Here is an 18,869-nt window from a genome sequence, read left to right as displayed (position 1 = left end):
GAAATGTCTCCCATGGCAAAATATGGTATTGTCAAGTCTTGAATTTAGTAGAATTAACTCCTATGACAAAATATAGTATTGTAAAGTCTTGAAATCATAGAAATAACTCCCTTGAAAAGATGTGGTATTGTCTATTTTTTAAATTCAGTAAAAATGACTCCCATGACAAAATATAGAATTGTCAAGTCTTGAATTCAGTAGAAATAACTCCCTTGAAAAGATATAGTATTGTCTAGTTTTGAATTCAGTAGAAATGACTCCGATAAGAAAATATTGTATTGTGTCTCAAATTCAGTAGAAATTACTCCATAACAAAATATAGTATTGTCTTGTCTAAATTTCAGTAGAAATAGCTCTCATGGCAAAATATGATATCTAGTTTTGAGTTCAGTAGAAATTATTCCCATTGCCAAATATGGTCAGATAACTCTGGCTGTGTAAGGAGTAGAATTTACATGATCATTGAATTGTCCAGATAAAACTAATATTGAACAGAGGTAAAATAAATGATTCCTACTTACAAAGGTAGAATATTTTACAAGAGTACTTCCAAAGGAACAATAATTTATAAACATGTTCCTGCTTTCAAAGGTAGACCAGTTAAAAAAGTTTCTACTTTGGAAAGGTAGAATAATTTACAAAGCTGTTCCTACTTCCAAAGGTAGAATAATTTACATAGCAGTTCCTACTTCCAAAGGTAGAATAATTTACATAGCAGTTCCTACTTCCAAAGGTAGAATAATTTACATAGCAGTTCCGTCTTCCAAAGGTAGGTTAAGTTATAAAGAGTACTTCAAAGGTAAATTAATTTATAAATGAGTTTCCACTTCTAATGATAGAATAATTTATAAACGAGTTACTATTTCCAAAATCCTGTAAAGTTGTGTCATAGTTGACACTTTTTTCAAAACTTCCATTGGTATACATACCAGTACTGTAGATGCTCATGTTCAAGTCCAATCCAACTGCAAACTGCATAGGCCAAATGTACCATTGAATAATGTGCCAACAGATCTGGGTTTATGGATTCTGTTTGTAGTTAGTAGAACAAACAGTGTAGACTTGGATCTGCACATCATGAAATGGGAGCTCATGGTCTCTGTTGTTTGCAGTCTACACAACCTTTATGTAAGTATATATGGCATATTTGTAATTTTCCCATGCATTTATTCTTATCCTGTTGAAGTTGCCTTTTGATATTAAGTAAGATGGCTGTTTTAAAAAGGTACTTAAAAATATGGACCCAAAAATCAGTTTGCCATAGATCTTTATTGTGAATATGTAACATCCATTATCATTTGTCAAATTCATGTTACATCTGCATAATTCCACATTTTTACAATTCTTATTTCAATGTTAAAACTGTTTTGGATTGCTTGATATTTTAATACATAACTCCAATAAATCAAGCAAGTCATAGAACATCTACAGCTGTTTCAAAACATGGCAATTACTACAGGCAATTGCTACTATGGGATTTCATAAGCAGAATTCATTTGTGGCTACATAATATATAAATATGATCAGATAATTGAATATCACATCGTCTGTTGTTTTGTATTTAATGGCACATCAACACTTTGTAGACTGCTGAAGCAATTGTAGTCAAGTTCTCTTCCCAGAGAGATACCATAGCAACTGATCTTGACAGGATTCAAACTTGCAACCTTTGGCATGCCAGTCTGACATGTTATCCACTAAGTGTCTGCAGCTCCTTAAAGTCATATAAACAAGACCTGACTCTTGACACTTTCTGATGTTTAATAAATTCTCAACCTTGACTAAACATAGCTGTTACAATTTATATTTTAGACCAAAGAAGCTGAAGAGAAGAGAAAAGAGATGCTACGCCAGCAGGAAGAGGAGAGGAGGCAGATGGAACAGGAACTTCAGGATGCTCCAGCATGGAAGCGAGAAATTATGATGAAGCGTGGTGGTGCTATCAGAAACTGGGGAGATGAACGTGAAGAAATCAACAAAGATGGGCAGCACTGAGATCATTCTTTTCATTATATAATCATCTAATCATTGCAAAAATGTTGAAGTACAGCAAGATTTGTTATTTCTTGTTGCTGAAGTGTCTCTTTAAATCTGATCAAAAGTTGTCTTTTGCTACATTCTGATGATCCCAAATTTATTAGACATATTATCAATATCTTTGATGGTCCCACATGTATTAGGTGTGGTACTGCTGATACCTTTCGATGGTTACATGTGGATTCCGTGTATTACTGCTAATACCTTTTGATGGTTACATGTGTATTCAGTGTGGTACACCTGATACCTTTTGATGGTTACATGTATATTTGGTGTGGTACTACTGATAACTTTTGATGGTTCCATGTGTGTTTGGTGTGGTACTATTGATACCTTTTGATGGTTCCATGTGTATTTGGTGTGGTACTATTGATACCTTTTGGTGGTAACATGAGTATTTGGTGTGGTACTTTAATGTAACTTGATATGTAACTTCGTAACTTGAATGTTAACTGACACAAACCTGGATGTATGTTTATAAGAGTTATTTATGTTAGAAATCAATATGTAACTCTGTGGTTTCTTATAATAAGTGACAATAAATAGCTTGTCTTATTTGAAAAGATTTACTTTATGTTAAAAACAGTTGACCCATGACCTCTGATTGATAATACTGTATCATATACATTGAATATATACGTTGAATTTTGAGATTTTTTTTGTTCTCTGTGATTCCAGTTTCCAGAAAACTTTACTGCTGTCAAATAAAGTTGTGTGCGACTCAGTTTGGATTGCTCAATAGATTTATGTGGAATCAAATTTTGGTATTTGGAAGCTTTTGTTCAGATTTGAGAGACATTCATCCAATGTTTGCTAATCTTTATTTCATTTGAAGTTAGAGGAGATAAACATTGCTTAAGTGTATACATTGCTTATTTGTACACATTACTTATGTGTATACATTGCTTATGTGCATACATTGCTTATGAGTTCACATCTTTTATGTGTATACATTACTTTTTTGTACACATTGCTTATGTTTATACATTACTTATGTGTACACATTGCTTATGTGTATACATTGCTGATGTGTACACATTGCTTGTTTGTGTACATTGCTGATGTGTATACAGTGCTGATGTGTACACAATTCTTATTTGTACACATTATGTGTACATATTGCCTTTGTGTATACATTTTCCATGTATGAAACAGATGCCAAATGTGATATTTACTGATATTTCTCAGAGATTCCAATTTCCAGGTAGATATGTATACCGCTGTTGCAGAATGAAACAAACATGCCTGTCCTGATTAGTCAGGCTATTGTAATCATTCTTCAGATGGTTCCCAGTAGCTCAGTAGTTATCTCCCTTAGTATTATGTGTATGCCATCCTTTAGGTCAAAAAAAGGAAATTTTTATTTGTATAGCAATGTACACTAACCCACCCAACAAACCTAATCAAATATAGCAATAGCAATGTGTCCATCTGCTGGTCAGTGTGCCTATCTCTTGGTCCATTCTTAAGTCCAGAGACAAATCGGTTTTTGCAGCATAATTTTAGTTTGCAGTGGTTTTTACCATTGCTGGCAATAGACTTAGGGGAGCTTGTTGTCTGTTATTGATCATCTGTCCATCTGCTACTTCATTATCTTTACTCCACCTAAATTACTATGAGGATTGCCATGAAACTTTGCACACACATTCATCCCATGGTATAGTAGGTCCTAAATGAAAATGGTGATGCTCAGACTTCCAAAATGGTCACTCAGAATCTTGTTGTTGCTACTTCTTCTGAATGGATGGTCATATCAGCATGATGTTTTCAGTGAAACACTCCTTCAGGTATCTAGTTGATTGTAAATGACTGCCAATCTGACTTCCAGTATGGCCACCACAACAACCATCTTGAAAATATTATCGCTACTTCTCCTGAAGAAAAAGTCATATTGACAGGGAGTTTTCACCAAGAGATTTATTATGTCTAGCTGGTCATAAATAAAAGGTGCTACTGCTGACAGCATCCATCTTGAAATCTTGTTATTGCTACCCTTCAGATCAATGTTGTGTTTTCACTGAAAGACCTTGTGTGATATCACCCTGATATCTAGTTGTTCCTAAATAAAAATGGTGCAGAAAATCTTGTTATCACTACTACTTTCAAATGAATAGTAATAACATCTCATGCAACAAGACCCTAACACCCCTCCAAAAAATGGAACCCGGTTGGTGGAAAGAACTTGATTGCAAGGCAAACTGAATTTTACACTCAGCACAAACCCACTGGATTTTTGTTTATAAATGGAAGACATATCTACACAAAGTTTTAAATATAGAATGTGACCTGTATTCCAGAAATATATATGATGAAAAACAATACATTTTCCATGTAATCAGGAATTAATGATACCACAGAAACATGCATGTAGTGTCTGTATTTTTTTAATTGGTTGAAGTTAATGTATGCTAACAATGATAATTGAATCTGCTGTCATGTACAAAGTTTGTAAATATCTTTGCATATGCATATGTGTAAATTATGTTTATGACAGTGAACAGATTACACAGTATATGAATAGTTTTATGTAATCTGATTCATTAATTTATACCTTGAGTCCGATTCAAACTTTATTTCACAAATTGTTAGTAAGCATAATATTTGTGTCATTTTAGCAACTCAGCTGAATTTGGAAAGAAACAAAATCAATTCAGTGTCAGATATATCTTGCCTGCAAGTATGGTGTGAAGGTTTTATGTCATACTTACTGAACTTTCAAGAAATACCAAGACTGACTTGTTTGTCTACTGAGAAAGGGAAATAACTTGGAATCGAGAATGCGAAATAACTTGGAACTATTAGTGTTTCTTTTGTATTGAGTATTTAATTTTTTTGTAAATATTGGAAGTAGTTTTATCCTTGACCTGTTTCTTTTTCAGTTTTCATTAGAAATATTTTAGATGCCTGGTATCCACTAAAATTAATGTACATATCTGGCATTCATTTTAGAGCTCAATATTCAAAATTCTTTTGATTTCTGTATTTGATATTTTTAAAGTATATAAGATGGTAATGTATGAAGTTTTGTATTCACTCAGTAATACTTGTATTAATCTAAAGAGATGATGAAATAATATCTGTACCATTTCAGTGTTGGTGGCCTACTGTGTTACATACCTGCCCATCACTTTCCATCAGCCGTCATGTATTTAATTTCTGCTTAAAAGCTATGGTGGACTTAATGGACTGAGACAAACTTTTGTATGAAGTTGGTGGACCTAATGGATTGAGATGAAATTTTGTATGAAGTTGGTGGACTTAATGGATTGAGATGAAATTCTGTATGAAGTTGGTGGACTTAATGGATTGAGATGAAATTTTGTATGAAGTTGGTGGACTTAATTGAATGAGATGAAATTTTGTATGAAGTTGGTGGACTTCATGGACTGAGACGAAATTTTGTATGAAGTTGGTGGACTTCATGGACTGAGACAAAAGTCTGCATGATGCTTAATATTAAGGAGACCTTGGTCAAATTTGGTTTTGACCATTTTCCAGTATATGTAATGGAGTAATGGCTCCTGTTTGGCCTTGAGCTTTGCCTTTTATTTGAATTATATTGGCAGGGAAATACATGTGGTATGGACACATTTATAATTTTAACCATGTTACAAGTGAACACACCATATATAGTAAAGACCAAGACATCTCTAGACATATTCTATACTTCGTTAAATTTTTATAGAAAATTACTGTTATTCCACATCTGTCATTCCACACACACACAAACACACACACCCTCTGCCCCACCCTTTCAGTTCTAGATTAGATCTAGATACCAGACATTATCTAATTTACCAGCAGATCCTGGTTGATACAGTTCTAGATTAGATCTAGATACCAGACATTATCTAATATACCAGCAGATCCTGGTTGATACAGTTCTAGATTAGATCCAGATACCAGACATTATCTAATATACCAGCAGATCCTGGTTGATACAGTTCTAGATTAGATCCAGATACCAGACATTATCTAATATACCAGCAGATCCTGGTTGATACAGTTCTAGATTAGATCTAGATACCAGACATTATCTGATATATCAGCAGATCCTGGTTGATACAGTTCTAGATTAGATCCAAATACCAGACATTATCTAATATACCAGCAGATCATGGTTGATACAGTTTCCTTTTATCTTGTAGTAGAAACAGCATTATAGAGCCCAGTCTGACAACACTTTTCATCTGCTCATACTTGGTGATAATCCCATGCTTGATAAGTCCATGATTGATGATTAGCCCATGCTTGGTCACCCATGCTTGATGACAAGCCCATGCTTGGTGACAAGTCCATGTTTGATCACAAGTCCATACTTGATGACAAATCCATGCTTGGTGACAAGTCCATGTTTGATGCCAAGTCCATGCTTTGTGATAATCCTATGCTTGGTGATAGTTCTATATTTGATGATAATCCCATGCTTGGTGATAATTCTGTTTGATGACGAGTCCATGCTTGGGGATAATCTCATGCATAATGACAAGTCCATACTTGATGACAAGTCCATGCTTGGTGATAAACCCATGTTTGATGATAATCCCATGCTTGGTGATAGTAGAACTCCATTTTTACAAAATTTAGGAAAACATTTCCACAACGTCTTTCTTTTGATAAAGTGCTACATTCTGACTTGTACTCAATGAAACATTAATTTTGGAGTTATTTACTCCATTATGCAAGTTAGTAAGATCTTAAAATAATGTGTTTTACGTTACTCAAGTTTGTCTGGGTTGAAGAATCCAAAGAATGTCCACAGTACTACAAGTGTGGCATTGGACATTTAGTATTTAATTAAGGATATGGAAGGCTGGTTTTTATTTCATATTGAATTAGGGACATGGAAGACTGGTTTTTATTTACATTTACATTTTATTTTATTCTTCAGTCAGATTTAACACTGTAAAAAGAAGTGACCTTTGTATAGGCAGGCAGTCATATTGTAGTCATGTGTCATGGAATCGGTGTGTTTGATTGTTGATTTGTTATAGATGTTTGTAAATGCAAATATACTACAAGCTTCAAAATGCATGTTTACTGCTTAATATTTTATATCATTACATTGTAATGTATTTGACATAATACCTGCATTTCCATAATTGTTTATTTGGGTAAATTGTGTCAGGTTCAAGTTCATCCTAATAAGCACATGCTGAGAATATTGTGCCTATCTTAAGAGTTAGGTTCCCATCTCCTTTGTTGGAAGCTCTCTACTTTGGAGGTGCATTTTCTCTCCCAATATGCTTACATTGAATGAATTATGTACAAGATTTGTTTTTTGAGACTTTAACAAATAAATTTAAATAGTAACGAGATGTTGGACATGTAGTGTAGTAAGTTGTAATAGAATTATAATCTGTGAAGATTTTAATAGCTGCTAAGCTCCATTGACATCCAGAAATCAACAGCCTCCATTAAGGCATAGCAAGATCAACAGCCTCCAGTGAGGCGTACCAGTTTTTATTCATTTGCACAACTTTGGACTTTACCATATTTTATCCATTTATCATACTCTAGAATAATAACAACAATATTGAATTTAAAAATATGAGCAAGGAAACAAGCAAAAATTGAATCTTAAATGTTACAGTAGTATATCATATTTTCTGTACTGCTGCATAACTAGTATTAACCATTTAAAATTCATTCAAAGAATTTAAAGCATATGTTTGCTTTACTAATGAAGTTAATTTACCATAACATGTTGCATTCTATTTGATATCCGTTTAGCAGCCACTTGTTTTTTTATTATATGTTTGGGGGAGGGATAAGTTAAATTTTATCCCACCCTTTGCCATAGTCATTCATGTAAATCTCAAAAGTTGGATTTAGAAGGAAATCTTTTGTTTACACATAATATTATTGGATCCATCTAATTGTATATGAAATAACATGAGTATCTATTCACCATTGCACACTATAATACTATATCAAAAATATCACATTGTGATTTGCATATATTTCTTTTATACTGTATGTTTTCTACAAAACACTTTTTGAACAGCTTTCTTTTTTCACCCATTTTTTCAGTTGAATCAGTTTGTCAGAATAATTTATCTGAACAAAGTCATAATGTCAAATTGATAAAATTTAAATCCTCTGATAGGGACTGAGAATCATGTACAAATGCATAAGTATATAATCTTGTTTATAAATGGAAAAAGAAAAAGTTGAAACTATAATTAAGAAACTACATACAGACATTTTAAAAAATGACATTTACAAAAAGAACCAAAATAAATCCCTGGGTTATTTGATGACACTGAGTTAACTTCTGTGCTATTTGATGACAATTAAATTCTGGGCTATTTGATAATAGTGAGATAAATCCTAGGCTGTTTGATGACATTGAGTTAAATACTGGGCTATATGATGACTGTCAGTTAAATCCTAAGCTATTTGATGACAGTGAGTTAAATTCCGTGTTATTTGATAATAGTGAGTTTAATCCTTGGCTAGTTGATGACTGAGTTAAGTCCTGGGCTGTTTGATGACTATAAGTAAAATCCTGAGCTATTTTGATTGTGAGTTAAGCCCTGAGCTATTTGATGACTTTGAGTTAAGCGCTGTTACAAAGTATAGAATGTAAAAGTTAACTTAATTTATACAGTACTTATGCATGTACAGACTAAATTTATACAATACTTGTACATGTCCAGACTAAAATTTATACAGTACTTATACATGTACAGACTCACACTTTGGAACAAGATACTTGAAGTTTATTTTTTCCACTAATACATATTTTGTATGATGCGAAGGCACATTAGAAAGTAAAATTTTATAACTGCAATTAATATTTGAAAATGTGCAGTAAGTTGTATATTACATCTATTAGAAATATTAATTCATTGCTATTCCTTTTAAATTTCATTATATTATGTGACATACAATGCTTTAAAAAGTAAAACAAGTACTTTCGAATTAGCTTACTGTGACTCAATTGCATTTTTCTTGAGTAAACCAGTACTTAATTTATCAGTGTATTTTACCAAGTTTAGTGATAGAAAATTGAGTTTAGTAGCTCTAATATAGTCATTATCTTTTTTTAATGCATTGTTTATTCAGCAGTTTTGAACAATTGATTTGTCCATTGTTATCAGTTTTTTTAATTGATCAGAAGAATATTGATAATCCTGTACTTTACATTTTATTAATTGGTAACAGCTTTAAATCTTTTGTGTAACTTCTGTTTTAAAATGGCCTGCATGTTTGACAATCAGTCTCAGCTATAAAGGTGTGAGCTTTTGTTGGTAAAATGTCTATTCCAGAACTACTGTGTTGTGTATTCTTTATCTTGTATCAAAGTCAGCTACAACCACACAAATTTTAACATCTAATGCTGTTAAAGCCATTTGATGCCATCCATTAGTGAGTTACCTCCCTTACATCAGTTCACTTGAACTCCGATACCCTGGCATTTATATTGTATATTAATTTAATCTTGAAATAGATAACTTGCCATAGACATATTGTGTAACCATGCTAAAGTACCAATACTCTGTCATAACTTGTTTACACTCACATCGTGTAACCATGCTAAAGTACCAATACTCTGTCATAACTTGTTTACACACACATCGTGTAACCATGCTAAAGTACCAATACTCTGTCATAACTTGTTTACACACACATCGTGTAACCATGCTAAAGTACCAATACTCTGTCATAACTTGTTTACACTGGTATATAATGTGACATATATGTATGTGAAATAAGTCAGCATTATAGGATTTGTTTCACCAGCTTCAATTTAAAGATGTTTGGCTCATTAAAAGATATTAGTCCAGGTGTAAATTCAGGAAAGGTTCCCAAAATGTTTTTTCTTCATGTAGCTATATCTTTTGTTTAGGTTTAGACACTTTTATGTACAATACTCTGTTTGAAAATGTTCTGTCTTTTACCTAATGTTGTTGGTCAGTTATTAACTTAACTATGTGCAATATAAAACAAGTGCTTGATATTGAAACTTCTACACATCTTTCAGTTGAGATTCTTTTTTCTTCCTTTTCAAGTATCTTAAATTAGTTTTACCTTGTATTTCAGTAAAATATCTTTATGTCAAATTATTCATCATTGTGATCCTTGAAGATACACAAATCAGTTGAAGCAATCAAAATTTTTTTTTGCTAATGTTTAATCAATTCACAAGAATTTTATTTTAATTTTTTTTTTTACCTTATTAAAATTTATTTTAATATTACTGATAGGGACATGTTTCAATCCATGTTTGGATACAGAGTGAAAAGACAACTTTTTATTTGCCAGATTTTTTAAATTAAGCTTGATTACATCATATTCAGCAGTATTTTTAACTGCCTTTATATATTTACAGGCATCCAGTCGGTTACAAGTATATGATTTACATGTAATTCTGTATATTTTTTGAATGTGCATGTAATTCCATGTATATTTTTGTCAAGTATTTGTCTACAACTTCCAGGTAAAGTCTTTAATAGCAGTAGTGTTTTCCCCCAAGGTTGGTCATACATGCTTCAAGCAGTATGGATGTCACTGTATATCTAGGTCATATCTTAAGTACTTACTTGTTGTCAGTCTGTCAGCAGGTATTGTGTGATTGTGGTTAGTTATTTTCACAGTATTCCTGACATTGTAGAACAGAAATAAATCTGACATCTTTATTTACAATAACAGTATAGCTAATCAATGTTATGATTGTAACTTAGAAATATACCTGTGACATCTTCACTTACAATAATAGTATAGTAATAAGTCCCTATTGTAACATTTAAAAAAACTTGTGACATCTTATCTACCATACATACCATTATAGCAAACCAATAAGTCATATTCTTGAACACCGATTGGTTTAGTGTTCATTGTTTAAGGAATCATTACATACAGTATGTGTACTCACTTGAAAGTCAGATCCATCTGTAAAAAGCACAGAACCAGATATTCCATCACATAACATGCCAGCAGATCAGGGTGTATCCTTTTTGTTATGAGTTATCAGTAGAACAAACAAACATAAACCCTGATCTGGTGATACATGATACAAGTCAGGGCTTAATATTGTTTACAGTCAGATTCTATGTGAGTATACGTGGTACTTTTGTTTCAGCATTGATCAAGTAAAAATAATTGATGGAGTTTTGAAGGAGTTACTGTATGATACTCTATACCTGCCTTTATGTATACTAATGAAGTTTACTGTGTGAAATTCTTTACATATTTGTATCCTTGAACTAATGAATTAGATCTTTTAAAGTCCATGTCTTTTTACCATATGCCATGTCATAAACATAACGATGCAAGTAATAAAGCTTTTACTTATATATATAGAGTTTGTTATTGTTTTGGTCTTTTTACACAAGTAATATAAATAAACTTATCAAACGAGTCCACATTTGAATGTAACAAGGTACAATGCATGCCATAAGATGAATGTAATGAGGTACAATGCATGCCATAAGATAAATGCAATGAGGTACAATGCATGCCATAAGATAAATGTAATGAGGTACAATGCATGCCATAAAATAAATGTAATAAGGTACAATGCATGCCATAAGATGAATGTAATGAGGTACAATGCATACTATAAGATGAATGTAATGAGGTACAATGCATGCCATAAAGATGAATGTAATGAGGTACAATGCATGCCATAAGATGAATGTGATGAGGTACAATGCATGCCATAAGATGAATGTAATGAGGTACAATGCATGCCATAAGGTGAATGTAATTAGGTACAATGCATGCCATAAGATGAATGTAATTAGGTACAATGCATGCCATAAGATGAATGTAATGAGGTACAATGCATGTCATAAGATGAATGTAATGAGGTACAATGCATGCCATAAAGATGAATGTAATGAGGTACAATGCCTGCCATAAGATGAATGTAATGAGGTACAATGCATGCCATAAGATGAATGTGATGAGGTACAATGCATGCCATAAGATGAATGTGATGAGGTACAATGCATGCCATAAGATGAATGTGATGAGGTACAATGCATGCCATAAGATGAATGTAATGAGGTACAATGCATGCCATAAAGATGAATGTAATGAGGTACAATGCCTGCCATAAGATGAATGTAATGAGGTACAATGCATGCCATAAGATGAATGTGATGAGGTACAATGCATGCCATAAGATGAATGTGATGAGGTACAATACATGCCATAAGATGAATGTAATGAGGTACAATGCATGCCATAAGATGAATGTAATGAGGAACAATGCATGCCATAAGATGAATGTAATAAGGTACAATGCATGCCATAAGGTGAATGTAATAAGTACAATGCATGCCATAAGATGAATGTAATGAGGTACAATGCATGCCATAAGATGAATGTAATGAGGTACAATGCATGCCATAAAGATGAATGTAATGAGGTACAATGCCTGCCATAAGATGAATGTAATGAGGTACAATGCATGCCATAAGATGAATGTGATGAGGTACAATGCATGCCATAAGATGAATGTGATGAGGTACAATGCATGCCATAAGATGAATGTAATGAGGTACAATGCATGCCATAAGATGAATGTAATAAGTACAATGCATGCCATAAGATGAATGTAATGAGGTACAATGCATGCCATAAGATGAATGTAATGAGGTACAATGCATGCCATAAGATGAATGTAATGAGGTACAATGCATGCCATAAGATGAATGTAATGAGGTACAATATGAATCATGGTAATTCATTGTTGGTATTGACAGATGATTCATGGCAACTTAGTGTTGATATTGACAGATGAATCATGGTAACTCAATGTTGGTATCGACATCTGAGTCATGGTAACTCAGTGTGAGTATTGACAGATGACTCATGGTAACTCAGTGTTGGTATTGACAGATGAATCATGGTAACTCTGTGTTGGTATTGACAGATGATTCATGGCAACTTAGTGTTGATATTGACAGATGAATCATGGTAACTTGGTGCTGGTATCGACATATGAGTCATGGTAACTCATTGTGAGTATTGTCAGGTGACTCATGGTAACTCAGTGTTGGTATTGACAGATGAATCATGGTAACTCTGTTGGTATTGACAGATGATTCATGGCAACTTAGTGTTGATATTGACAGATGAATCATGGTAACTCGGTGTTGGTATCGACATATGAGTCATGGTAACTCATTGTGAGTATTGACAGATGAATCATGGTAACTCAGTGTTGGTATTGACAGATGAATCATGGTAACTCAGTGTTGGTATTGCCAGATGAGTCATGGTAACTCATTGTTGATGTTGACAGATGAGACATGATAACTGTATTGAGAATCAGACTAGTAAACCAAGGGTTACATTTTTAATGTAAGCCTAGGAACAACACTCAGCTCATCCTGAGTTTCTGTGAAAAATGTAATCTTGAAACTAAGTTTGCATAAATGTAAGCTGTCCTATCCAAGTACATAGTCAAATCATAATCAGTCAAAAAGAAAGGCCACATTAAGAATCCATATTGTTAACAATACATGTATTTGAATGTTGTATGTATCAACTGCCCGATTTTCAATAAAACCTCTTTTAAATTAATCTTTGTTTAGAATGTGTTTATTGGCTTTAACTTAATTGTTGTTTAGAATATGTTTATCATGGCTTGAAATTTTATTAAGCGATGGTAAATAGATTGTATTATTTTTTGTCATGCTGTTAGCTTGACATGACAATGACATTTGTGTCTGTACAGTCATCTCTCAATTTATGCTCTAGATTAACTTCATTATTGAAGTATTTATGAAATCTGCATCATAAGTACATTTATCCAATGAATCCTGTTGTTTCTTATGTGGATTCATCTCGATGTGTGCAATGCATGTTTTGAAAAAAGCTTATGGGTGGCCTTGACATGCTGGCCATGGCTTTGACATGCTGGTATGGGTGGTCTTGACACTGGTATGGGTGGCCTTGACATGCTGGCCATGGCCAGCTTAATGCTTTTGTATTGATTTTTCTGAGTTGAAATTGACTTGTGTTGAATGCCACCTGATGTTTGTATACAACAAGCAACAGTAAAATGAGCTTAAATAACAATGCATATGGCAAAATCCCTAATGCAAGCAAATATTATGTTGACTCAGATCTCTGTGAAGCATGTATTAATTTAGGAGAGACACAGATGAGTAGAAAACAAGGACAGGTAGAAAAGCAATCTCACACTATAAATCACAGGATGCAATAGGCTATCACTTGGTCGAGAGGATGAACAGTGACTGGGAAATTATTATCATTTGAATATTGAATTTATTAAATTGCTATTCTTTTGAATTTCACCTTTTGTGTTCTCAATAATTTAACTGTTGGCATTGCTGACTGGGGGCTCGGAGCCTTACCTCTCTCTATCATTAATTTCACTCCCTACAAAATCGAACCTGGGGTGGGACTTCTATGGTAATTTAAAGAATATATTGTGAGCACCCCTACCAAACGTCACATACTTTTACATCTAATACAGGATTAAGTTGTAATAGCAACATTAAAATGCCATCAAATGGTAACCATGGCCAACCAAATTCATACAGTAAATGCCATCAAATGGTAATCATGGCCAACCAAATTCATACAGTAAATGCTACCTAATGGTAACCATGGCCAACCAAATTCGTACGGTAAAAATATTTTGGAACCAGTCAGCTAAGATACTGGGGCTTGTGTACTTGACCATTCTTATAAACTTTGTAACTCCCTTGATGCCTCTTCTACATAATATACCCCTAATGTTAATGTCATATTTATAAACACTTATCAAAACATAGATTGTAATACGACGTTAAATGACAGTATAGTTAGCAAGGTACATAATGAAACTGATCCCAGCACATGTAGTAATAATGACAGTGAGCAAACTTGTACAATATTTGGATTTGTAAAGAAAGGTTTAAGAATCTCCAACCTCAATACGGATAGAAGTCAACTTGACATCAACTGTTGTTATGTATATTTAATCTCATTGTTTGTGTTCTTATAATACTTTTATTTCACTATATGCTATTTTCTCACCCATGTGACAAAGAAATTAGCTGTTTTGCTAACCTTACTTAACCTTGTCCAAAATCAAGTTTATTTTCTACTTCACCTGAATTATTGATTTTTTTAAAATTTTATTCTGTAAACAACTAATACATGGCTAAAATAGTCTCTTATGTTTATGGGTTTAATTTCAGGATCATAATTAATAGAAGTAAATATGATTATCTGGGTCTGGGTCTAGGTTATTGGAATTTCCCTACAATTTACCTGGTGTACCTGACATTGTCCAGGTTATATATTATAATTTAAATAACAGACTTTCTAATAATGTCTAACATTTTATTTTTTAAACATTAAGAACTTTCTAGTAGGTTATCTTCCATTACGAAATGCTTTTTTTTAGCAAATGTAATGGTCATGAGGTCAAGATTAAAACTATATAATCTTGTTACTGGAAAGATTATTGATTCATGCTTTAACATCTAGCAGAATCAATTTTGTATTATTTTTGTGTCCAGAAGCTCTTTTCGGCTGGAATGTATCTCTTCATATTATTTAATTCAGTGTTTGTTTCTCAGGATATACAGAGTGCTCATACAAAATAATATTCTTGGATAGAGATATTCACTGGGATTTATAGTGAATTCAAACCATATTACCATGTTTCAACAAAAGACTGTTGGTACAACAGCACAATACAGGCCGGGGCCCTGAGTGGCCGAGTGGTCTAAAGCGCTCACCGTTACGGATCACTGCCATCTCACCTCTGTCTGCGTGGGTTCGAGTCTCGGATTCGGCCAATGTGGATATGTGAGAAAGCTTGCCAGTAGCTTCTCGAGGGTCAGTGGTTCTTTCCGGGGATTTCCCGGTTTCTTCCTTCACCATTAATACTGGCCGCCATGTATAACCTATCGCGTGCTGAAAAATGGCGTTAAACCCTACAACAACAACAACAACAACAATACAGGCCATCATAGGCACATCAACACTTCAGCAATGGACTTAATTTGGATTTCTTTTCTGTTACTTATTTTAAGAGCATAGTACTGTAACACTGCTATATCAGAATAGATATGTACATATTCTTGGTCTTTGTGGAACATTTTAAACAGCAATGTTAAAGATACATTATTTAATATTAAAGGTTATCAGTTTGAACGAAAAGATATGGATGCTAAGGGTGTGTGTCTTGTATATATTGTTGTTGTTGTTGTTGTTTTAGGGTTTAACGCCATTTTTCAGCACAAGATAGGCTATACATGGCGGCCAGTATAATTGGTGGAGGAAGAACCCTGGAAAACCCCAGGAAGAACCACCGACCCACGAGAAGCTACTGGCAGGCTTTCTCACGTACCATTGTTAGCTGAGGCTGAGACTCGAACTCACGCTGACAGAGGTCTTGTATATATATATATATATATATATATATATATATATATATATATATATATATATATATATATATATATATATAAGGAAAAAATGATCTTGAAACCAACATTATTAAAAGTATAGAAGTCAACTTGACAGCATATCCTGATATGCACTGCTTATAAACAGCCACATTCTAAACTTGACACAGACAAAGCCTATTCTGATATGCACTGCTTATAGACAACCACATTCTAAATTTGACACAGACAAAGCCTATTCTGATATGCACTACTTATAGACAACCACATTCTAAACTTGACACAGACAAAGCCTATTCTGATATGCACTGCTTACAGACGACCACATTATAAACTTGACACAGACAAAGCCTATTCTGATATGCACTGCTTATAGAAAACCACATTCTAAACTTGACACAGACAAAGCCTATTCTGATAAGCACTGCTTACAGACCACCACATTATAAACTTGACACAAAGCCATTTCTGGTATGCATTGCTTACAGACCACCACATTCTAAACTTGACACAAAGCCTATTCTGATATGCATTGCTTATAGACCACCACATTCTAAACTTGACACAAAGCCTATTCTGATATGCACTGCTTATAGACCACCACATTCTAAACTTGACACAAAGCCTATTCTGATATGCACTGCTTACAGACCACCACATTCTAAACTTGACACAAAGCCTATTCTGATATGCACTGCTTATAGACCACCACATTATAAACTTGACACAAAGCCTATTCTGATATGCATTGCTTATAGACCACCACATAAACTTGACACAAAGCCTATTCTGATATGCATTGCTTATAGACCACCACATTCTAAACTTGACACAAAGCCTATTCTGATATGCACTGCTTACAGACCACCACATTCTAAACTTGACACAAAGCCTATTCTGATATGCACTGCTTATAGACCACCACATTATAAACTTGACACAAAGCCTATTCTGATATGCATTGCTTACAGACCACCACATTCTGAATTGTCACAGACAAAGCCTAATCTGATATCCTCTGCTTATAGACCATCACATGCCAAAGTAGAATTGACTGAAATATATGAAAAGCAAATACAAATGCTGTTGGTGTGCAAGATTATGAAACAATAATAAATGGTGATTTTGATATAGACTTCCTAAAACAAAACCACCTCAGTAGTGGCTGGACTGTTTCCAAACTGGTAATTTCAATCAGGTCATTGGGAGCCCAGCTAGAATCTTGAAAGACAGTTCAACATTAACTGACCAGTATATACACAAATAAAGTATTACATTTTAGTAACATTTGTGTACCTGTGTTTGCAGTAAGTGACCACTATCCTGTATGTATCACTAGACATGTGCCTAAGTTATTATTAACCAACATAATGAAATAAAATACAGATATTTTTTCAATTTTCATGAAGACATCTTTTGTAATGACCAGTATTTTATGCCTTTGAATGATATTGCAAATATTCCAAATGTCAATACAGCTTTGGATGCATGGTACAAACATTTTATCCATGTATTAAGCAGTCATGCTCCTTGTGAAACCAAGCATGTTAATCATGAGCTGCAACCTAATTGGACCACCCAAGAGATGAAATAAGCAAGACAAAAAAGAGATTTAAAGACTTGGAAAACTATTTTTAAAAAATGGCAAAACACAGCAAGCAGCCTAATACTTAAAGCAAAGAAAAACTAGTACTGTTGGGAATGCTACCAATTCAAGTACATTATGACAGTGTCTAAAAGATTTTAGCCCCTCCCCCCGAAGATCTTATTCCTACTCAATTAGTCAACAATGGAGACTTGACTATAATTATTCATGAAATAGCAGACATCTTCAACCACTGCTTCACAAATATAACAAATAATTATGTCACAGAGAACATTCTATTGACCACAAAAAAACTTCTCTATTATTTAGATGCCAAAGTTCTAACCGGTCCATATTTTGAATTTTCTACAGTAAATGTAAGTGAATATGATATATACTGTACCCGTATGACACTGAATGATAAAACATCCGATGGGATTGATAAAATAGCCCCAATGGCTGTACCATTTCACACATCTGTAATATCCAAATATATAGTTAACATCACTAACAAGAGCATCCAGTCTGGTGTTTTCCAGATAAACTGAAACAAGCAAAAGTTACCCCAATACATAAAAAGGCTCTAGGTTGGACCCGGGAAAACTATAGACCTATTTATATTCTCCCTATATTATCAAAAGCTTCTTATAGTTGATGACTTGCAGAACGGCAATCCAAGAATCAAAACGCAGGTGATATCCTTTCCAGTACACTTCCACTGCGTTGGAATACTGTACGGGTTCTTCGATCGAGAAAGCTTTCAATACTGTACACATCATCTTCTTTTTTTAGTCACTAATTGTAACACAGACAAGTAGTTCCTTTTAACACTTCGTTGTTCCTGTCTTCTAATTTATAGA

At 33.6% G+C, this 18,869-nt stretch overlaps 1 protein-coding gene across 4 annotated transcripts in view; it reads left to right on the top strand.

Annotated features, from left to right (window-relative positions):
- LOC149798736 (unconventional myosin-XVI-like) overlaps positions 1–11,339 on the top strand; it is a 480,183-nt gene extending 468,844 nt beyond the window's left edge. For all 4 annotated transcript variants that reach the window (XM_089957605.1, XM_089957606.1, XM_089957604.1 and 1 more), the window contains one exon: positions 1,813–11,339. In XM_089957605.1, coding sequence (XP_089813731.1) covers positions 1,813–1,995 — 183 coding nt within the window. In that variant the 3' untranslated portion in view covers positions 1,996–11,339. The remainder of the gene's footprint in view (positions 1–1,812) is intronic.
- Positions 11,340–18,869: the final 7,530 nt, after the last annotated feature.

Source organism: Sinohyriopsis cumingii, chromosome 5 (genome assembly GCF_028554795.1).
Source record: "Sinohyriopsis cumingii isolate HCF-2022 chromosome 5, ASM2855479v2, whole genome shotgun sequence".
Taxonomy (NCBI): Eukaryota; Metazoa; Mollusca; class Bivalvia; order Unionida; family Unionidae; genus Sinohyriopsis; species Sinohyriopsis cumingii.
Note: the sequence above shows the minus strand (reverse complement) of the source record. Positions and strands in the feature narration are given on the sequence as shown.